Consider the following 23649-nt stretch of genomic DNA (forward strand, 5'->3'; position numbering starts at 1 on the left):
ACCAATAACATCTGCTAACCGTGTGTATGTGACCAATAACATCTGCTAACCGTGTGTATGTGACCAATAACATCTGCTAACCGTGTGTATGTGACCAATAACATCTGCTAACCGGTGTATGTGACCAATAACATCTGCTAACCGTGTGTATGTGACCAATAACATCTGCTAACCGTGTGTATGTGACCAATAACATCTGCTAACCGTGTGTATGTGACCAATAACATCTGCTAACCGTGTGTATGTGACCAATAACATCTGCTAACCGTGTGTATGTGACCAATAACATCTGCTAACCGTGTGTATGTGACCAATAACATCTGCTAACCGTGTCTATGTGACCAATAACATCTGCTAACCGTGTCTATGTGACCAATAACATCTGCTAACCGTGTGTATGTGACCAATAACATGTTATTTGATTTGAAAAGTTATTAATACAACAGTCAAACAAATAAGACATGACCATTTGCTGATGCCCTCCAGTACAACAACCAGTTGCATACTGTACATCAAATAAGGATACGATCATTCAGATGTGGTTGAGGTGATCTGAACAAACCCCTAGCCATCCTGCTGAAAACACCAGGGTCATGTTCATTAGGTCCCAAACAGAAGAAAAGCTGAGTGAAACATGGGAGGGATAAGCTGGACTTGTCCAATAAGAAACCAACGTTTGCGTTTCCAGTTCAAAACATTTTACAACTAACGAACCAGCAGTTGTATAGAGTTGACATGGAGGTGGTACAGGAAGTCAGCGTAGCTCGCTCCCCCATTGGGACTCTTATCTTCTACCAGGAGGCGCTGTAGAGCCTCCTCACAGCTGTCCCCCTGCTTCACCACACGCAGCTGGGGAGAGAGGGAGGGGAGCAGGGAGAGAGAGAGACACACACAGTCATTCATATCTAAGATATTAGTCAGGGGTTATTTTGTCATAACTACTTAACTTCCTCTCTCGAATGTTCATGCCAACCCCAAGAAGGAAGTTTTCCAGAGTCTCACCTTGCGAGTATAGTGTGTCTGTGAGTTCAGGGTGTTGATGAGTGACCTCACACTAACAGACAGAGGGTTGTCCAGCACAGGCAGCTTCGTCTGCACAGACACACACAGATACACATATTATAAATACTGTAGATATCGACTTTAAAATCAGCAGTGGTCCTTTCACCGCTTTCCACTAATAATTTACAATCTATTCCACTTCCACGCCCTCATCCTTCACATTCCCTCACTGTCTCCCCTCTCACCTTCTCCCTCACCCATCCTCCCTTCTTCCCCCCTCCCTCTCTCACCTCTCCAGAGGGTAGCGTGGACAGACAGGTGATGTTGAAGAGTTGGACCAGGGAGGTGTTGGCGATGTTGTGGCCCACCCAGAGTAGCAGAACCAGGGGTCCGTGGACCAGGTAGAGACCTCCATGGTCCAGGCTAGCAGCAGTGCAGCGAACAGCCTCCCCTAGGCTGAGAGGACTGGAGGTATTGCCACCTACTGGCTGGAGGTGGAAGAGACATAGTGGAGTCAGTGTGAGAGAGGGAGGGAGAGAGCTGTGACAGAAATACATAGAGAAACTGATGTGGCTATCTCAATTATTGTGATGTCGTCACCATCACCATCCACCACCCCCACCATCACTACCATCACCCCCATCACCATCCACCACCCCCACCATCACTACCATCACCCCCATCACTACCCCCACCATCACCCCCACCACCATCACTACCATCACCATCACCCCCACCATCACCCCACCACCATTACCATCACCATCACTACCATCACCATCCACCACCCCCACCATCACCCCCACCCCCATCACCACCCCACCATCATCACCATCCACCACCCCACCATCACTACCATCACCATCACTACCATCACCCCCACCACCATCACTACCATCACCCCCACCACCATTACCCCCACCACCATTACCCCCACCACCATCACCACCATTACCATCACCCCCACCACCACTACCATCACCATCCACCACCACCACTACTGTCATGACGTTGGCCTGTGGGTAAGGTTTATGACCCCCCATAAATACCTTTCTCCCTTCCCCTCTCTCTCTGACCCTACTGAAGGACTGTTGAATAGCCTTTGTTAAATATAGAGTGTCTGGGAACATCAAACAAGTGGGGGGAAAGGAACCATATTTCGGTAATAGAACCAGTTGGAAATATGCGTTGGAACTTAATGAGTATGGATGTCAGTTCGGTTGTCATCTGAGACATTATGACTGATGACAGGACGACATAAACTGTACCTGGGAAAGTCCACACATTCTAGTTATCAAATTCACTTGGAATTAGTGTGCAATTTAAATGTTTGATATTGAAACTGTTTGTTAGAAGATTAAATGTAATTTTAGCTTCCAAATGAGAGAATTGGGTTTTCATAAGGAAAGTGCCCTTCTTAATCAGTGGCCCGTCCCTGTGAAGAGACAGGGGTTATAAACCATGAAACACACCCTTCTCCCTCTCCACTATATAAGCCTTTGACGAAAAGATAACCACGAGTTCCGGTACGTGAGGTCTGCAGCCTCTGCGTTAAAAGGACACACATGTCAAGTACAGAACTAAGCCAACCTCGGCGTGAGCTTTGGTTGTGAATGGTATGAACTTTGAACTTATTCACTACAGAAGTGATACTTCCTAGCCATTGAGTTAGCAGCGGCCGCTGTAGACGTGGGCTAGGAAAGGACGGACGACGGATCCAGTCTAACACACGACGAAGATACTACAAGTATCCATTTTACCACCAGTGGCATTCTTCCGAGGACAGGAAGATCTCTGTTGGCCAACCCGGCCAGCATCTACGCCCAACCTACCGAAGCGCAGCTCAGAGTAAATATTTATTGCATTTTCCTTTTCCAAATGGGCGGTGATTTAGAATGCATACGATAATGTATTTACGATGGCATAGCTGCAGTTTCTGTGTTCCTCAGTCTTCCCGCTCTTTCATTCAAGCCCAACCCCCTTTCTTTGTTTAACAAGCCGCCATGCCGGTTTAGCCCACTAGGGCACATTCTTCTATCATTTCCTTGTAACCATATCTGTTTGTTTTGCATTTCTGTGAATTATTTAGTTAGTAAATAAATAATTAAACCCAATTTTGTATTGCTGATTCAACTTGTTAGCCAGGATTCGTGCAGATAACCAACAATTTAAGACGTTTGGAATGAGACTGGTGTGAGGTAAACTAACATATCATTAATCAGAGGACTCATGGATCAGATATTATAATATCTGAAAGTTATATTAGGAAAATTATAACTTTGTAATCTGAATATTTTCCTTGGTGCCCCGATCTCCTAGTTAATTACAGTTACACGATTAATCAGTTTAATCGCGTAATAAAGAGAGTTATTTGATAAACATGTCTTCAGTTTAATGATGCAGAAGACACGACATATTGGAGCCCCCATGCGAGGAATCTAAAATAGGATGACGCTTTCATTTTGATTCAGCCTATATAAAATTGAAAAGCTGATTACATAATATACCAAGTTTATTATATACATTATGGGAGTTGGAGACAGGAATTATTGGTGGGGTGTGCTGGAGATTCCCCGCCTCCGTGTTGTTCTCTGATGTAGTCAGTGGGTAGCGTAAACGAATACACTTCTGTATTTGGGCTGATAAAGCTATCTGTGAAATAGTGTTTGGCCAAACGCAGGGCTATTTCTGCCTCGCGCGTTTCAGACGCGTGTAGGCTCGGTCATTATTAATTTCTCGAGCGAGGACAAAGAGCCAGCCGATTGAAATTTAGTAGAGATTAGCTTGACCAGCGATAAGTATCTGTCTGTCTCTCTCGTGTTTCCACGCGAGTAGACCACGGCGCATTTCGTTGTTTGCCGCGAGTTCCGGTTAAAACATCGTCAAATATCGCCGAAAAGGGTTTGAACATAATACGTTATGAGTAAAACCTTTGCCCTGCCAAGGGAATCCTATGTTATGCCTGAAAAATGCAAAAAGTAGGATTAGCTTGCTCGAGATGCTAAGCTAACAAAAGGGAAAACAGCCATTTTGTTTTGTGCCACATTGTAATTCCTCCGCCTTGCGGAACGGAAGTCCTGCCCTGGGTACTTCCGTTTGATTTCAGTGTGGGCAATCAAGGACCTCTGAAGTGTCACCAGTACTTTCCTTCAAGAAGAATTAGTCAGGTGACACTCAAGTCGTTACTCGTGATATCCAGACGGATTTCGATGTCTTATTCAATTGAACTAAGAAGTGAAATTGCCAGATTTACATTCTCAAGTGGATCTTTTAAATAAGTTTTCTAAATGAGACATTGTCAACTTTTTCCACGTTAACCTAGATGAATAAAACCTCTCAGGTTAATTAAAGTTTAAATCCCAAATAGCCTATACAGGTTTGATTTATCATTAAAATTGATCAATCAGTAAAATGTGGTTTTTGCAAAACCCATTCAGTAATCCAGTACTGACAGAAGTCCCGCCCCAGCGGGAATCCCATGTGGCTTCGGCCCAAGGGAGAAGTGTACCATAGTGGGGAGTGTTCCCAACATTTGATCTACTGTTTACACTTATGATATCCAATCAATGGAGATTGTATGGATTATCGTCTCATTGAATTTAATACGTTAAATTGTTGAACATACCTTAATGTTCTTTCAATCAAATGAGACACTATAAACTTATCATATTAACCTGGATGAAGCAACCTCTCAGGTTAATTCAAGTTTAATACCCAGATAGCCTACCCAGGTAGGATTAATCATTGGCATCGATTAATTAAATTTGCTTTTGCAAATTCATTCACGTCCAACTTCCACATTACTGGTACAGTACTGATGGTTCGTCAACATCTATAAATAGATTAAACTTGTCTTTGCAGCTTCCAATGAATTCCAAACCCAAACAATTGAAAAAAATAGGAACATTTTTCCTCTAAATATTTCTAATAATGTGCAAGCTACCAAAGGAGGTGGTCACCACTCCTCCGCTAATTAGTGAACCTCCACCCATAAAAGGATTGATCTCTGACCTCAGCAGCGATACCAACCCTAATTATGCCATTAGCGAAAAAACAGCCAAAATTGCGAACGCTCTCCAAAATCAACCATCAAACCCAGGCTTTGTGACGGTTCTCTCCACTTTAGCACTTATGTATCGCCATCAAAGGTTGGCATCGGGCCAATACCACAGTGCACAGCTGAAGCACGTGCAACACATGGCTAACATGAGGGCACAGGTGGAGAGAACTGAGCAACTATTGACAAAAGCAGGAAATTAAACATTCTGCTAGTCGAGGAACTGCGCTTGAAATCGGAACAATTAAAAGTAATTGCAAATACTTATGACGATGAACGAGCACAAACTCTCCAACAAAATTGTCATCTGCAGGAACAACTCGATTTAGCCAAAACTAAATGCGATGTAGTCCACTCCAAACTAGATAAATCTGTCGAGTTATCTACAAACAGGAACGCGCAATTTGATAACATGCAGGCAGTTTTGTTGAACGTTACTCAAGGTAACAATGTTCTACTCCAAATTCTGCAGACTAAAGACGATCAGTTGATGAACACAATGACTACATACGTACATATCATTAATCAGAGGACTCATGGATCAGATACTATAATATCTGAAAGTTATATTAGGAAAATTATAACTTTGTAATCTGAATATTTTCCTTGGTGCCCCGACCTCCTAGTTAATTACAGTTACATGATTAAGCAGGTTAATCGTGTAATAATAATTAAAGAGAGTTATTTGATAAACATGTCTTCATTTTAATGATGCCAAAGACACGGCACTACCATCACCCCCCCCCCACCACCACCACCACCATCACCCCCATCACTACCCCCCACCCTCACCCCCACCCCTTACCAGTGGTAGCAGCAGAGGGTAGAAGTGTCCTGCTGTGGTCTTGGTATCCATGGAGACCACTTGACAGCGGAGCTGCAGGCGTTGGTGTACTGAGCTGCGGAGGCCGGGTAGCAGAACTTCACTCTTCCTCAGGCTGTTGAGGTAGACTGGCAGGGTCTTCAGGTACTGGGGAAGGACCAGCTATAGTAAGATACACACAGAGATGCACACAGTCAACTCAGGCTGTTGAGGTAGACTGGCAGGGTCTTCAGGTACTGGGGGAGGACCAGCTACAGACCTGTGACCCCATTTTGATAGCAAAACATTTTTGCGAACCCACTAAGTGAAAAAAGGTTTAAAGTGACTGAAATACATCAGAAAGGTATTGGAAGGTTGGTTCAGAAAATCATCAGGCAATCATGTTCTAGGATCTTCTGTGTAGAAAATATAACAATCATGTTCTAGGATCTTCTGTGTAGAAAATATAACAATCATGTTCTAGGGTCTTCTGTGTAGAAAATATAACAATCATGTTCTAGGATCTTCTGTGTAGAAAATATAACAATCATGTTCTAGGATCTTCTGTGTAGAAAATATAACAATGATTGATGATGTTCTTTTTCCCCCAGTCTGATTTAGCACCTCGTCTTGTCCACTGTTCTACTGAGGCTTGTGGGCATGGTGGAGGGAAACAGTACAAACATACGTGTTCCAGAGAGTCCTATCTTTCAGCGATGAGGTCACAATATTTTGTAGCTTGAACCATTCAAAAGATAGAGCCACATTATTAGGAAGAAGAGAAACCTCTCTGTTCATTACAACTGTATCTAGTGGCTACAGGAGGTTACTGACGTAACCCCGGTGCTGTGAACAACACGCAACATTTTCTCTCAAGACCCCATATGGGGTCACGACCCCTAGTTTTGAAAACTCTGAGCTATAGTAAGATACACAAAGAGACAAACACAGTCAACTCAGGCTGTTGAGGTAGACTGGCAGGGTCTTCAGGTACTGGGGAAGGACCAGCTAAAAGAGAGACATACAGAGAGAAAATCACCTAACAACCACATGAACTCTTGACAGGGAGAAAAGTGCTATTCAAATCCATGATGTCCAATGTCCACTCACCTGTCCCGGGGACACAGAGGACGAGCTGCAGTGTTTCCTATAGCAGGCCAAAGACTCTGTCACCTCTGTCTGCAGTTCCTCTCTCAGCTCCTGTAGAGGGCGCTCCAACACGGCACAGTACACTGGAGAGAGACAGAGAGAGAGACAGAGAGAGAGAGACAGAGAGAGAGAGACAGAGAGAGAGAGAGAGAGAGAGAGAGAGAGAGAGACAGAGAGAGAGACAGAGAGAGACAGAGAGAGAGAGAGAGAGACAGAGAGAGAGACAGAGAGACTGGCCATCAGGAAGAAATATAGGGCAGAGTTCAGGCAGCGTCCTAAACATAATATATTAACTCAGAACTTTCTGATATAGATGAAGAGTTAAAAACAGAACCAGCCAGGACTGGTTAGAAGAGACCCTCTACTTTAACGCTATCCAATGGGTACAAATCTTATCTATGCTGTCAAATCAGTCATTTCCTACAGTAAGTCTTCTAGACTGGAAATGTCCCTTTACTCTTCTTGCAGTAGAAGGTTAAGGTTAGTCAGTGAGTGATCTTACTCTTCTTGCAGTAGAAGGTTAAAGTTAAGGTTAGGGTTAGGGTTAAGGTTAGGGTTAGTCAGTGAGTGATCTTACGCTTCTTGCAGTAGAAGGTTAAAGTTAGGGTTAAGGTTAAGGTTAGGGTTAGTCAGTGAGTGATCTTACTCTTCTTGCAGTAGAAGGTTAAAGTTAGGGTTAAGGTTAAGGTTAGGGTTAAGGTTAGGGTTAGTCAGTGAGTGATCTTACTCTTCTTCCAGTAGAAGGTTAAGGTTAGGGTTAAGGTTAAGGTTAGGGTTAAGGTTAGGGTTAGTCAGTGAGTGATCTTACTCTTCTTCCAGTAGAAGGTTAGGGTTAAGGTTAGGGTTAAGGTTAGGGTTAGTCAGTGAGTGATCTTACTCTTCTTCCAGTAGAAGGTTAAGGTTAGGGTTAAGGTTAGGGTTAGTCAGTGAGTGATCTTACTCTTCTTGCAGTAGAAGGTGAGCAGGGTCTGGGCCTGGCAGTTACAGAAGGTGTCCAGTAGGTGGTGTGAGCAGCACAGAGACAGACTGTGGACCCTGGTCCTCCTCTCTCCCTGCTGGCTGGTGTACGACAGGATGGTCTTAGGAGAGAATGAAAGGGTAACAGTATCATCAACATGTAGTAAAGCTTCATAGCTTGTCAAAGACATAATACAACAGTGTTGACAAATACAATTACAAGTTACAGTATTCTGACCTGCCTTTCTAGACCAATTACATGTTACAGTATTCTGACCTTATGACCTGTCTTTCTAGACTATTCACATGTTACAGTATTCTTACCTGTCTTTCTAGACCAATTACATGTTACAGTATTCTGACCTTATGACCTGTCTTTCTAGACTATTCACATGTTACAGTATTCTTACCTGTCTTTCTAGACCAATTACATGTTACAGTATTCTGACCTTATGACCTGTCTTTCTAGACTATTTACATGTTACAGTATTCTGACCTGTCATTCTAGACTATTCACATGTTACAGTATTCTGACCTTATGACCCGTCTTTCTAGACTATTCACATGTTACAGTATTCTGACCTTATGACCTGTCTTTCTAGACTATTTACATGTTACAGTATTCTGACCTGTCTTTCTAGACTATTTACATGTTACAGTATTCTGACCTGTCTTTCTAGACTATTTACATGTTACAGTATTCTGACCTGTCATTCTAGACTATTCACATGTTACAGTATTCTGACCTTATGACCTGTCTTTCTAGACTATTTACATGTTACAGTATTCTGACCTTATGACCCGTCTTTCTAGACTATTTACATGTTACAGTATTCTGACCTGTCTTTCTAGACTATTTACATGTTACAGTATTCTGACCTGTCTTTCTAGACTATTCACATGTTACAGTATTCTGACCTGTCTTTCTATACTATTTACATGTTACAGTATTCTGACCTGTCTTTCTAGACTATTTACATGTTACAGTATTCTGACCTGTCTTTCTAGACTATTTACATGTTACAGTATTCTGACCTTATGACCTGTCTTTCTAGACTATTTACATGTTACAGTATTCTGACCTTATGACCCGTCTTTCTAGACTATTTACATGTTACAGTATTCTGACCTTATGACCCGTCTTTCTAGACTATTTACATGTTACAGTATTCTGACCTTATGACCCGTCTTTCTAGACTATTTACATGTTACAGTATTCTCACCTTATGACCTGTCTTTCTAGACTATTTACATGTTACAGTATTCTGACCTGTCTTTCTAGACTATTTACATGTTACAGTATTCTGACCTGTCTTTCTAGACTATTCACATGTTACAGTATTCTGACCTGTCTTTCTAGACTATTTACATGTTACAGTATTCTCACCTTATGACCTGTCTTTCTAGACTATTTACATGTTATAGTATTCTGACCTGTCTTTCTAGACTATTTACATGTTATAGTATTCTGACCTGTCTTTCTAGACTATTTACATGTTACAGTATTCTGACCTGTCTTTCTAGACTATTCACATGTTACAGTATTCTGACCTGTCTTTCTAGACTATTTACATGTTACAGTATTCTCACCTTATGACCTGTCTTTCTAGACTATTTACATGTTATAGTATTCTGACCTGTCTTTCTAGACTATTTACATGTTATAGTATTCTGACCTGTCTTTCTAGACTATTTACATGTTACAGTATTCTGACCTGTCTTTCTAGACTATTTTAGATCAGCAACTGTCACAAAGTGCTTCTACAGCAAAACTCCACCCACCTGTATGACCACGCCCCTCTTTTCGTCCAGAGCTCTGCTGTGTGTTAACTCAACGGCCAGTGTCGTCCGCCAATCAAGGGTTGCCATAGCGACGTGGGCGGGGTTGGGCCCGGGGACGAACGAGCCATAACACCCTGACACGCGCAGATCTGGAGGGACAGAGATCAATAACTTTATCAGTCAGAACATGTCTATCATCACGTTGTCTTCCGAGAGAGAGAGAGAGAGAGAGAGAGAGAGAGACAGAGATCAATAACTTTATCAGTCAGAACATGTCTATCATCACGTTGTCTTCGTAAAGAGAGAGAGAGAGAGAGAGAGAGAGAGAGACAGAGGGAAGGAGAGAGAGAGGGACAGAGATCAATAACTTTATCAGTCAGAACATGTCTATCATCACGTTGTCTTCGTAGAGAGAGAGAGAGAGAGAGAGAGAGAGACAGACAGACAGAGACGAGAGAGAGAGAGAGAGAGAGAGAGAGAGAGACAGACAGAGGGAAGGAGAGATCTGGTCTTACCTTTACTGACGTGTACCCTGAGTGTGGCCCTATAGCCCGTCTCTGTCTCTACAGTCCTCCTCAGGTCACTGCTGAAACGCTCCCTGTCCAACTCTCCCTGGTACATTAGTTAGAATAGACTATTAGAATTGTGCACCCCAAACTAAGGGTGTTTTCACATATGAAATTCGGTTCACTTGTTCGGTTTCCTGAAGCGTTTGTGAGAATTCTACAAATATGTTTAACTTTCACAAGACCTGTGACGTCAGCAAGCTATCTTGTTTGCACCGTCATAGGATGCCACCTTTCCAACAAGTCAGTTAGTCAAATTTCTGCCCTGCTAGAACCACCCCGGTCAACTGTAAGTGCCGTTATTGTGAAGTGGAAATGTCTAAGCGCAACAACGGCTCAGCCGTGAAGTGGTAGGCCACACAAGATCACAGAACGGGACCCGCCGAGTGTTGAAGCACGTAACAATGTCTGTCCTCGGTTGCAACACACTACTGAGTTCCAAACTGTCTCTGGAAGCAACGTCAGCACAAGAACTGTTCGTCGGGAGCTTCATGAAATGAGTTTCCATGACCAAGCAGCCGCACACAAGCCTAAGATCACCATGCGCAATGCCAAGCGTCGGCTGGAGTGGTGTAAAGCTCACTGCCATTGGACTCTGGAGCTGTGGAAACAAGTTCTCTAGAGTGATGAATCACGCTTCACCATCTGGCAGTCCAACGGACAAATCTGGGTTTGGAGGATGCCAGGAGAACGCTACCTGCCCAAATGCATAGTGCCAACTGTAAAGTTTGGTGGAGGAGGACTAATGGTCTGGGGCTGTTTTTCATGGTTCAGGCCCCTTAGTTCCAGTGAAGGGAAATCTTAACGCTACAGCATACAACGACATTCTAGACAATGCTGTGCTTCCAACTTTGTGGAATCAGTTTGGGGAAGGCCCTTTCCTGTTTCAGCAAGACAATGCCTCCGTGCACAAAGTGAGGTCCATATTGAAATGGTTTGTCGAGATCAGTGTGGAACGAATTGGAACGCCGACTGTGAGCCAGACCTAATCCCCCAACATCAGTGCCAGACCTCACTAATGCTCTTGTGGCTCAATGGAAGCAAGTCCCTGCAGCAATGTTCCAACATCTAGTGGAAAGCCTTCCCAGAAGAGTGGAGGCTGTTATAGCAGCAAATGGGGGAGACCAACTCCATATTAATGCACATGATTTTGGAATGAGATGTTTGACGAGCAGGTGTCCACATACTTTTGGTCATTTCATGACATTCCACATTAGAAATGAATGGCAGCAGTGTTTAGATAAAACATTTTTTCCATGAACAGTGTTTATACATACGTTAATGCTTATGTCTAATTAGTGGGGTTCCTTTTAATTACTCTATCTCAATTGTTTAGCCACATGTAGAATTCGTGCATTCCTAAATCTCTGCTACCTGGAGACTGTGGTAGCAGTGCAGCTCTCCACCTGTCAGGTAAGGAACGTGTCCCGGCCAAGCCCCGCCCACATCCTGCTGGGAGAACACAAACAGGTGCACGCCACAGCCCTGACTGACACACTCCTTAGCCAATGACACAGCAGTGTCCGGAGGCTGAAACAGAGACTGGGATACAAAACAGAGAGAGAGAGAGAAGAAAGGGTTAAATTACTGAATGAGTGTGTGTGTGTGTGTCTTTACCTTTGGTTTGTTGGAGCTGAAGAAGCCAGAGGAGTTGTGTGTGTGTGTTCCCTCGGTGAAGGGAGCGGTTTGGAAGACCAGCAGCTTGCCAGGACAACCCACCTCCTGCAGGGTGAGAAGAGAAGCCCTGTGTTATATCTCTACTACTGAGTTCTCTCAGAGTTGGTGTGTGTGTATGTGTGTGTTAGAGAGAGGTTCTGACCTGTAGAACGGCCAGTCCAGCCTTGACAGGCAGCTCCAGGAGAACTCCACTGGCCTCCTCAAACTCTGCACTGAACACAGGGATACGCTGCAGGACACTACACAACACAGAGAGGAAAGGTTGACTCAATTAAACAAATCATTGTGTGCATTAAGGGAAGCCTTTCTAGTATTACAGCCAAGTTAATACTTTTCTGCAGGGTTAGAATTCTATATTGACACTTTGGCTGGACTTATTGGCAATCGCTGATTTGTTCTGAGTGTGCTTAGCTAGTATACGCAGTAGGCAGGCCCACATACTTGACTGTCCAAGCTATGTCTCCATGCTATACTGTACACTCTTAGAACAAATGGTTCCAAAAGGGTTCTTCAGCTGTCCCCATCGGAGAACCATTTGTGGTTCCAGGTTGAACCCTTTTTGGTTCCAGGTAAAAGCCTTTTGGGTTCCATGTAGAGCCGAAAAGGGTTCTACCTGGAACCAGAGAGCGTTCTACCTAGAACCAAAAAGGGTTCTTCAAAGGGTTCTCATATGGGGACAGCCGAAGGTTCTAGATAGCACTTTTTTTCCCTTTTTTTTTAAAAGTGTTGAACCTACCTGTTGATACTGTCTATGCAGTCTTTGAGTGGCACCAGAAGCCCCTCCCGCACAGGAAGCTGCAGGTCCTCTGTCTCCGTGACGACCAGCATGTGTGGGCGGGACAGGGCAGGGCTGAGGTCATAGAGGTGGATTCGGCTATCATAGGTCATCAACCCCACACGGACATCTGATTGGAACGCACCTTCCTCCCTTAAAAAACCAAGAGGGATCTCACTAAGTATGATGTTGTGTGTGTGTGTGTGTGTGTGTGTGTGTGTGTGTGTGTGTGTGTGTGTGTGTGTGTGTGTGTGTGTGTGTGTGTGTGTGTGTGTGTGTGGTTTTACCTATTTAGTGATGTGAGTAGAGAACGTAGCTGCTGACTGATGAGCTCCAGGTTTCCTCCTCTCAGTGCTGCAGCAGACACATCCACAGCCAGGAGCAATACAGCAGCAGGCACATCCTGTTGACTGTCCAGTATCTCATAGGAGCCCAGACTGAGCTCAGGTCTCTGCTCTCTGTCCACTCTGTTCCCCTCTACTCCCTGTGTTGGCTGGTAATGCTGCCATCCAACTGAGAGACAGGGGGAGAGACAGGGGGAGAGAGAGAGCGAGAGAGACAGGGGAGAGAGAGAGAGCGAGAGAGACAGGGGAGGGAGGGAGAGCGAGTAAAAGGATAACGATTAGGAGGGAGAGAGAGAGTAAAGATGGACAGAAACAAAGGGAACATGAGTTATGTAAAGGAGAATAAGAGAAAGGGCAGGGAGAGAGAAAGAGATGGAGACAACAAGTGCTGTGTTCCAGGCTGAGAAGAGAACAGAAGACATTGAGCAGGATAAATGTATCTTACCTTCACGGAGTTTCCCACAGAATGGGCAGTAGAATCTCTGTCCACAGTCCTGCCATCCCATAGCTGAACACATGTAAGCCCCACACTCCCCACAGCCCTTTACAGTGTCTGCCTCCATACACACAGACAGGGGGCGCTGGAGAGCACAACACAACCAGGGAAAGGAACAGGATTCACAAGCCAGACAGACTCTAGTGGTTCTCTATTCTAAATATAGTGATGGCTTAACTCTTATTTTGTTATCAATAGTTCCCACCAGCCCTTTCTTGTATTTAATGTATTTGTATTTGTCATGAGACTAGCCTGGTGCCACTCTCTGATTCAGAGGGGTTGGGTTAACACTATGTAAGTAAATATATATTTCCCACTACTCATTTGTCAGAATGTTGAAATCACAAACAGAAAAGTATTTAGAGCCTTTTTACCTGTTTTTTTTCACACCTATTAATTATAATCCACCAAGACAATGTGCTGTAGGACGTTGGTACCCAGCCTAACTGATGATGAGGAAGGTGAAGAGGTTGATGTCATTTAAATGAAGCCTAACTGATGATGAGGAGGGTGAAGAGGTTGATGTCATTTAGAAAGACAATAGTGTAATGAGGAGTTTGTGTTATGCCTATTTATCAGCAGCAAATCATTTGACCGCACGCCTTGGGGGTTGATACCTTTCTCTTTACGCTTTACTTTGTAAAAATCAGCTGTTATGGGACCGTTTTATTTACTAGAACTATATTACTGATCACATGTATTGTAAGGGAAATGAAAACACGATATGTGTTAGAGCAGGCTTTTAGAATAATGATAAACATCCTTGACTCTATCAAACTTGATGAGTGGGAAACAAACGATGCCAGTCCGCCTGCACAGCCGGCCCATCCAAACTACACCTAAAAAAACAGATTATAAGAGGTAGACAAGATTAAATTGACAATAATCTGATGAGTGACAATATTAGGCCTAACAGTTGTCAAATTGTACATGAAGAGATGGGCGCATCTTGTAATTTACAGATGCAGGGAAAAGACAATCACTTCATCAAATCCTCCTTCAGAGTCAGATGCAGGAAAAACATTGAGATTTCTATATAGTATCTGAAAGAGCAGATTCCGCAGTTCCTAAGTCACTTCCCTTTGTCAAATAACTCCCATAATTCAAGAGGTGCAGCTCTATTTCCAAATGTCACTTTTTCAAGAATATCTGTGCTGTCCATGTGTTTAGCACATGACCACGCCACTGTCCATACATTCATCACATGACCACTCCACTGTCCCTGCATTCAGCACATGACCACCCCACTGTCCCTGCATTCAGTACATGACCACGCCACTGTCCATACATTCATCACATGACCACTCCACTGTCCCTGCATTCAGCACATGACCACTCCACTGTCCCTGCATTCAGCACATGACCACGCCACTGTCCCTGCATTCAGCACATGACCACGCCACTGTCCATACATTCATCACATGACCACTCCACTGTCCATACATTCATCACATGACCACCCCACTGTCCCTGCATTCAGGACATGACCACCCCACTGTCCCTGCATTCAGGACATGACCACACCACTGTCCATACATTCATCACATCACCACTCCACTGTCCCTGCATTCAGCACATGACCACTCCACTGTCCCTGCATTCAGCACATGACCACCCCACTGTCCCTGCATTCAGTACATGACCACGCCACTGTCCATACATTCATCACATGACCACTCCACTGTCCCTGCATTCAGGACATGACCACCCCACTGTCCCTGCATTCAGTACATGACCACGCCACTGTCCATACATTCATCACATGACCACTCCACTGTACCTGCGTTCAGCACATGACCAATCCACTGTCCCTGCATTCAGCACATGACCACCCCACTGTCCCTGCGTTCAGCACATGACCACGCCACTGTCCCTGCATTCATCACATGACCACTCCACTGTCCCTGCATTCAGCACATGACCACCCCACTGTCCCTGCGTTCAGCACATGACCACTTGCGCAGCAGCATTGCTCTGGCAACAAAGCAAAAACTAGTAACATAATAAACTTAAAATATGCTGTTTATTTATGCAATTCATCCTTTACAATTGTTCATGCACTGGTGCAGGAATACAGTCAATCATTTGACCTGTGACCTGGCTGGTTATATTATTATCATTATATTTTTCTGTTTCTACTTTGTCAAAAGAAGCTGTAACTGGACGGTATGAATTACTAATTACCTTTATTTAACTAGGCAAGTCAGTTAACAACAAATTCTTATTTACAATGACGACCTACCGGGGAACAGTGGGTTAACTGCCTTGTTCAAGGGTAGAACAACAGATCTTTACCTTGTCAGCTCGGGGATTTGAACTTGCAACATTTCAGTTTACTAGCCCAACGCTCTAACCACTAGGCCACCCTGCCGCCCCACTATAACTCTTATTACTAATCAAATCTACAAATCAAGTTGATCGAATGGATTACACCGTCATGTTTTTATCAGAAGGGAAACTAAAATAGGCTATAGGCCTAGATTTTTGTTGTATGACTTTGCAGAATTATACAAAACATATCCTTGACTCTATCTGAACAAATAACTATTGTTGTCGTCTATTTTTATTGGTGTATTTCTTCATGCAATGAATTATTTACAATAGTTTATGTACTATTTATCAAGCGTTGGTGCTTCTGTTTGCTGCATGTTGCAGGTTGATATGCATCTGATGTGTATGCTGAAGGAGACACCCGACAACGAGCTCTAGAGGGTACTGATAGGCTGAAACGCCAGGCGGTTCTAGTGTTAAATGCAAAAGACACATTTCAGTTGTACAACTGGCGAGGTATCCCTCTTTCCCTTTCCCTTCCAGATCTGTTTGTGCTGTACAGCCAACTCCAATGGTCGCTATTATGGCATAACAACAACCATATGGTCGTTATAGCCTATAGTAGTTGGCTATACAGCACAATTAGATCTGGGACCAGGCTGTAAGAGGCTATAACTGTGATAGTACAGGTTAGTACCTCTCCTGTGTGTAACCTAGCCAGAGGGGTGACTAGGGCCCCCAGGGGTAGGTGGCTCTGGAGGGCTGTCTGGCCCTCACACGGAACGCAGTAGGAGGTAGAAAGGATGAACCGAGGACTGCAGTTACCTAGGGACACAGAGAGAGACAACCACAGACCGGGTCTGCTGCCAAAGCGTACACGCTCACACACAGCAAGCCTGCAGGCCAGGGGCTGGGTGATAGGCTACATTGATATAATTATAACTATAGCTACAATAAAATGTTCTATTTTTTTGTCTTATTTATAAAATATGTTTATTTATGTCAATATTATACAGAATTGCTGTATTGCCTGAGGCCTACCTCTGTCCTCAACAACACAGTCTGTGGTAGCCAGCGGAGGTAGAGAGGAGATGGGTTCAGACACAAACACCTTCCCCTCCCACGCTGTCCTGTCCTCCTCCATCACACGCACCTGTGACAGAAAGAGAGAGGAGAGAAAGAGAGGAGAGATGGAGAAAGAGAGGAGAGAGAGGAGAGAAAGAGAGACAGAAAGAGAGGAGAGGAGAGAAAGAGAGACAGAAAGAGAGAAAGAGAGATGGGTCATTAGCAACTAGTCCATTTCCTCAGTGAAAACAACACACTGAGCAAATGTCAAATTGGCTTTTTACCAAATTACCGTAAGACAGACCACGTATTCACCCTGAACACCCTAATTCACAAACAAACCAGAACAAAGGCAAAGTCTTCTCATGCTTCGTTGATTTCAAAAAAGCTTTTGACTCAATTTGGCAAATTGATGGAAAGTGGTGTTGGAGAAAAAACATACGACATAAAATCCATGTACACAAAAAAAAGTGCGTGGTTAAAATTAGCAAAAACACACACATTTCTTTCCACATGGCCATGGGATGAGACAGGGATGCAGCTTAAGCCCCACCCTCTTCAACATATATTTTATTTGACCTTTATTTAACTAGGCAAGTCAGTTAAGAACAAATTCTTATTTTACAATGACGGCCTAGGAACAGTGGGTTAACTGCCTTGTTCAGGGGCAGAACGACAGATTTCTTTTACCTTGTCAGCTCGGGGATTCGATCTTAGAACCTTGCGGTTACTAGTCCAACGCTCTAACCACTAGGCTACCTGCCGCACCGTTGATATATATCAACGAATTGATGAGGGCACAAGAACAGTCTGCTGCACCCGGCCTCACCGTAATAGAATCTGAAGTCAAATGTCTACTGTTTGCTGATGATCTGAGGCGTCACCAACCAAGGAGGGCCTAAAGCAGCACCTAGATCTTCTGCACAGATTCTGTCAGACCTGGGCCCTGACAGTAAATCTCAGTAAGACAAAAATAATGGTGTTCCAAAAAAGGTTCAGTCGCCAGGACCACAAATACAAATCACATCTAGACACCGTTGCACTAGAGCACACAGAAAACGATACCTACCTCGGCCTAAACATCAGTGCCACGGGTAACTTCCACAAAGCTGTGAACGATCTGAGAGACAAGACAAGAAGGGCCTTCTATGCCATCAAAAGGAACATAAAATTTGACATACCAATTTGGATCTGTCAAAGAAATACTTGAATCAGTTATAGAACCCATTGCCCTTTATGGTTGTGAGGTCTGCGGTCCGCTCACCAACCAAAAATTCACTAAATGGTACAAATTAAGACTCCGCATGCAGAATTCTGCTAAAATTTCCTCCGTGTACAACGTAAAACACCAAATAATGCATGCAGAGCAGAATTAGGCCGATACACACTTATTATCAAAATCCAGAAAAGAGCCGTTAGATTCTACAACCACCTAAAAGGAAGCTATTCCCAAACCTTCCATAACAAAGCCATCACCTACAGAGAGATGAACCTGGAGAAGAGTCCCCTAAGCAAGCTGGTCCTGGGGCTCTGTTCACAAAACACAAACACACCCCACAGAGCCCCAGGACAGCAACACAATTAGACCCAACCAAATCATGAGAAAACAAAAAGATAATTACTTGACACATTGGAAAGAATTAACAAAAAAACAGAGCAAACTAGAATGCTATTTGGCCCTAAACAGAGAGTACACAGTGGCAAAATACCTGACCACTGTGACTGACCCAAAATGAAGGAAAGCTTTGACTATGTACAGACTCAGTGAGCATAGCCTTGCTATTGAGAAAGGCCGCCAAAGGCAGATCTGGCTCTCAAGAGAAGACAGGCTATGTGCCCACCTCCTGCCAAATGTATGACCATATTAGAGACACATATTTCCCTCAGATTACACAGATCCACAAAGAATTTGAAAACAAACCCAATTTTGATAAACTCCCATATCTACTGGGTGAAATACCACAGTGTGCCATCACAGCAGCAACCAGTGAAGAACAAACACCATTGTAAATACAACCTATATTTATTTTCCCTTTTGTACTTTAACCATTTGCACATTGTTACAACACTGTATATAGACATAATATGACATTTGAAATGTCCTTATTCTTTTGGAACTTGTAATGTTTACTGTTCATTTCTATTGTTTATTTCACTTTTGTTTATTGTCTACTTCACTTGCTTTGGCAATGTTAACATATGTTTCCCATGCCAATAAAGCCCTTAAAATGAAATTGAATTGAGAGAGGAGAGAGAGAGGAGAGAAAGTGAGAGAAAGTGAGAGGAGAGAAAGAGAAAGCAGAGAAAGAGAAAGGACAGAGAGATAAGACAAATAGAGAGAGAAAGAGAAAGAGAGGAGAGAGGGATGAGAGAGAAGAGAAAGAGAGAAGAGAAGAGAAAGAGAAGAGGAGAGAAAGAGAGAAGAGGAGAGAAAGAAAGAAAGAAAGAAAGAAAGAAAGAGAAGAAAGGAGAGAAAGAGAGAGAGAGAAGAGAAAGAGATAGAAAAGCAGTTGTGCAGTCACTTCAGTGGGAGAAACATAGCGAGAGAGGAGGATGACGTCTAGAGGAAGAGGAGGGAGACTTACAGCGCTGGGTAGAAGCTGAGGGTGTAGCCCATAGCGAGACTCTGAGATAAGTGAGCTGGGGCCGGACACCCCACTGTCCCCCGGAGATGGACAGGACTGGACACGGACACACAGAAAGAGACACCATTATAATTAAGCAATAAGGCCGGGGGGGTATATGGCCAGTATACCACGGCTAAGGACCGTTCTTAAGCACGATGCAACGCGGAGTGCCTGGATACAGCCCTTAGCCGTGGTATATTGGCCATAGGTGCCTTATTGCTATTATAAACTGGTTACCAATGTAATTAGAACAGTAAAAAAAAAAAAAATTGCCATACCCGTGGTATACGGTCTGATATATCACGACTGTCAGCCAATCAGAATTCAGGGTTTGAACCACCCAGTTTATAATCAGTAATAATGACACACTAATGATGTGAGCGTCTGTTACTACATGTTGTTGTTAATATGGTCTGTTTTGTTACCGGTTGCATGGTGGTACCCTCCTGTACAGGATGCGAGATGGTACCAGGCTTGTACATTACACCTGAGAGACAGAGAGGAGTCAAGAACAACATACTACAACACAATTATTCACATATATTATAGGAAAAATGTGTCCGATTTTTACTGCCTGCACCTGACTCTTGTTTGCGTGTTAGTGTATAGCTTACCACTATGACTCTGTTTGTGTGTAGCTTACCACTGTGACTCTGTTTGTGTGTTAGTGTGTAGCTTACCACTGTGACTCTGTTTGTGTGTTAGTGTGTAGCTTACCACTGTGACTCTGTTTGTGTGTTAGTGTGTAGCTTACCACTGTGACTCTGTTTGCGTGTTAGTGTATAGCTTACCACTGTGACTCTGTTTGTGTGTTAGTGTGTAGCTTACCACTGTGACTCTGTTTGTGTTAGTGTATAGCTTACCACTGTGACTATAGTGTTGCTGAGGCAGGGCCCATTGAGGTTGGTGCTGGACTGGTGAGGTGAGTTGTGGAGGATACGGGTGTGAACACTGTTGGCCCTGGCTCCCACATGGTGACATGGATGAAAAACTGCTGTTGGGAGGTCCTTGGTTTGGACTTGTCAACGTCACCGGAGGGCCATTCACAGAGCCTTGGTTTGGACTTGTCAACGTCACCGGAGGGCCATTCACAAAGCCTTGGTTTGGACTTGTCAACGTCACCGGAGGGCCATTCACAGAGCCTTGGTTTGGACTTGTCAACGCAGAGGGCCATTCACAAAGCCTTGGTTTGGACTTGTCAACGTCACCGGAGGGCCATTCACAAAGCCTTGGTTTGGACTTGTCAACGTCACCGGAGGGCCATTCACAAAGCCTTGGTTTGGACTTGTCAACGTCACCGGAGGGCCATTCACAAAGCCTTGGTTTGGACTTGTCAACGTCACCGGGGGGCCATTCACAAAGCCTTGGTTTGCATACGGATATGGAGGATATGGAGGAGAGGAAGAGACTGGAGGAGAGACAGTATTCTGGGGACCGTGGTTTGAAGACGGTATCGTGGATGGAGGCCGGCTAGCTGGCGGTCCTTGTTTCAGAGGGAGGAGTGTTGATGGTGGAGGGATGTTGTAGGAAATATAAGGACCCATGTCTACATGTGGTATGTGAGGCTCTTGATTCAGGCATGGTATCAGAGTTGAAGGTGATTGGTTCCTAAATGGGGGCATAGGAAGACTGCTGAGACAGCCCTGGTGTGAGTACTGTAACTGAACCATGGATTGAGGGATGTTATTAGAGAGATTCTGGTGTGAGGCTGGGCCCAGGTTCAGACCCTGTAAGCTGGGTAGAGGGTCACTGGAGAGTCCTTGGGCAGTGGTACATCCAAGACCGGTCGGGGGTGTGGTTGCTGACCAGCCATTATGACACACCCCGGGCTGCCCGCCATGTCCGTAGCTCTGATTGGCAGTTGGAATGTCCATCTTCTCCCATGCTAGTCTGTGATTGGATGTATGTCACCTTGGAGGAGGGTCCTGGTAGAATGCAATGAATAATGGATGAGAAACAGGTACATTACTGATTGAGTAGTCATCTCATGATCATCTTCCCAATACAGAACACTAATCATTATCACCATCAACTCTAAAGCCACAGAGACACAGAGATAATGATAGCAGAGTTTCAGAAAAATATGTTTTGTGATTCAAGGTATTGAACAAGCATGATGACAATGCCTTAACACTGATCGACTGGGACCAAAAACCTGACATATAGCTATCATAACATACATAGATGGGATAGGACAGAATTAACCAAATTGTCTTAGACACACAGCACTGCTGTATACAAAATAGACACTGTACATTACACACTAGACATAATACATAGATTGCACGTTACCCTTATTATCATACACTTATCATATAGCCACATACATAATACTTTACATATTCCCGTAGTCTGTCAGTGACGTACTAACTAACACAACTCAGAAACATATTCATTGGCATGCATGGTATTCATAATAAAATATATAATTTAAATATGTCACCGCACCTTAGACATCGGTTGAAAAGGCTTTAGCTCTTACGTCAACACCGCAATGGCTCGTGCAAACCTCCCTCAAGTCTTCCGGATATCCTACCGCTGTCAATGTGACAGCGCCTGATATTTAGACCGCAAACCATGTATTCGTTGATTAATTGCCACCCGGTATTCCAGGTGATGGATATGACATGAATGATATGTTCTGCGTTTGAAAATAATGTTCCGATTAGGATTTACATTGTAATTTGATGATTAGTTACAATGTAGCGGTACAGGAAACGCAGAGCGCCCTCCCACATTTGACCTACGCTTTTATCACGTATTTTACGCAGGAATTGCGTAGCCAACGTCAAAATATTCAACACTAGATGGCGGAAACGGGAAACAAATTGGGAATTTGCTACGGTCAATTTCACTATGTTTACTAGTACCAGATATATTATGGGGTGAAATTAATGCTATGTAATACAAAATCTTTTGAGGATTTTATTTATTTTTTGCATTTCTGGTAGTGCCATAACCCTTCAGGTGCTTTAGAAGTAATTCCACACGTGGCTGCCCATGTGCTACAATGCAATGGATATCCTGCTTTGCAAATTAAGTAGTTAATAAAAGTAATTTCCATACCATGTCATTTTTTGCTTGTCATTTTTTTGTCTGACCTACCATGTTTCCCAGTTGAGATCACCCTTGACAGGAGCCATTTCTTAGTGGCTGTGTCCTTGTTTACTACTTAAACCAACAGGCCCCATAGGAACGCTGAATAACTGAATACTGTAGTACCCTCCACTCCACAACCACAGCTCTTCCCTCCTTCAGTTGAGGAATAAGTAATGAAAGATTTCTCCTAAATGGCACCCTATTCCCTAAAATGCACTACTTTTAACCAGGGCCTATAGGGCACACCCTATTTCCTACTACAGAGCATTTGGAAAGTTTTCAGACCCCTTCATTTTTTCCATGATTTCTTACGTAACAGCCTTATTCTAAAATGTATTAAATTGTTTTTTTCCCCCCTCATCAATCTACACACAATACCACATAATGACATCACAATACCCCATAATGACACAGCAAAAACAGGTTTCTATATATTTTTCAAATTTAGAAGAAAGAAAATACAGAAATAGATCACATTTACAGAAGCATTCAGACCATTTACTCAGTACTTTGTTGATGCACCTTTGGCAGCGATTACAGCCTCGAGTCTTCTTGGGTATGTCTCTACAAGTTTGGCACACCTGTATTTGGGGAGTTTCTCCCATTATACTCTGCAGATCCTCTCAAGCTCTGTCAGGTTGGAGGGGAGTGTCGCTGCGCAGCTATTTTAACCTCTTCGCTATAGGGGGCAGTATTTTCACGGCAGGATGAAAAACGTACCCAATTTAAACAGGTTACTACTCTGGCTCAGAAACTAGAATATGCATATTATTATTAGATTTGGATAGAAAACACTCGGAAGTTTCTAAAACTGTTTGAATGGTGTGAGTATAACAGAACTCATATGGCAGACAAAAACCTGAGAAAATTCCAAGCAGGAAGTGGCCTGTCTGAGAATGTGTAGTTCTTCTTTTGGTTCTCTATCGAAACTACAGTATCTGTGCTGTTACGTAGCACTTTCTAAGGCTTCCATTGGCTCT

The 23649-nt window shown here is 43.6% G+C and overlaps 1 protein-coding gene across 9 annotated transcripts; it reads right to left on the bottom strand.

Moving 5' to 3' along the window:
• Positions 1–262: 262 nt before the first annotated feature.
• si:dkey-13n15.2 (protein transport protein Sec24C) lies at positions 263–22892 on the bottom strand. 9 transcript variants are annotated; one of them, XM_045695309.1, is made up of 21 exons: positions 22019–22320; positions 20754–21495; positions 20434–20712; positions 19996–20057; positions 19529–19624; positions 16920–17031; positions 16576–16703; positions 13557–13692; positions 13055–13280; positions 12729–12920; positions 12135–12231; positions 11933–12037; positions 11690–11857; positions 10265–10361; positions 9750–9898; positions 7951–8089; positions 6972–7093; positions 5865–6029; positions 1293–1490; positions 1003–1092; positions 263–849 (listed from the first exon to the last, which is right to left on the bottom strand). In XM_045695309.1, the coding sequence occupies exons 2-21, from the start codon at positions 21442–21444 to the stop codon at positions 706–708; spliced, it is 3396 nt and encodes a 1131-aa protein (XP_045551265.1). In that variant the 5' UTR covers positions 21445–21495; positions 22019–22320; the 3' UTR covers positions 263–705. The 9 variants fall into 9 exon arrangements, with proteins under 9 accessions (XP_045551265.1, XP_013998823.2, XP_045551266.1 ...); XM_014143348.2 differs by having other exon boundaries at positions 5865–6044; positions 20434–20577; positions 20668–21495; XM_045695308.1 differs by lacking the exon at positions 22019–22320 and adding an exon at positions 22676–22892 and having other exon boundaries at positions 264–849; positions 5865–6044.
• Between the last annotated feature and the right edge of the window lie 757 nt (positions 22893–23649).

Source organism: Salmo salar, chromosome ssa15 (assembly GCF_905237065.1).
Source record: "Salmo salar chromosome ssa15, Ssal_v3.1, whole genome shotgun sequence".
Classification (NCBI taxonomy): Eukaryota; Metazoa; Chordata; class Actinopteri; order Salmoniformes; family Salmonidae; genus Salmo; species Salmo salar.

Bases quoted from the DNA above. Each gene is read 5' to 3' on its own strand.
- si:dkey-13n15.2 (XM_045695308.1), bottom strand. From the start codon at position 21,444: ATGGACATTCCAACTGCCAATCAGAGCTACGGACATGGCGGGCAGCCC. The intron at 19,625-19,995 runs GTAACAAAACAG...GTCCGTGTCCAG, and splicing joins AGGGTACCACCATGCAACCG to TCCTGTCCATCTCCGGGGGA. The intron at 10,362-11,689 runs GTAGCAGAGATT...CTAATGTACCAG, and splicing joins ACTGCTACCACAGTCTCCAG to GGAGAGTTGGACAGGGAGCG.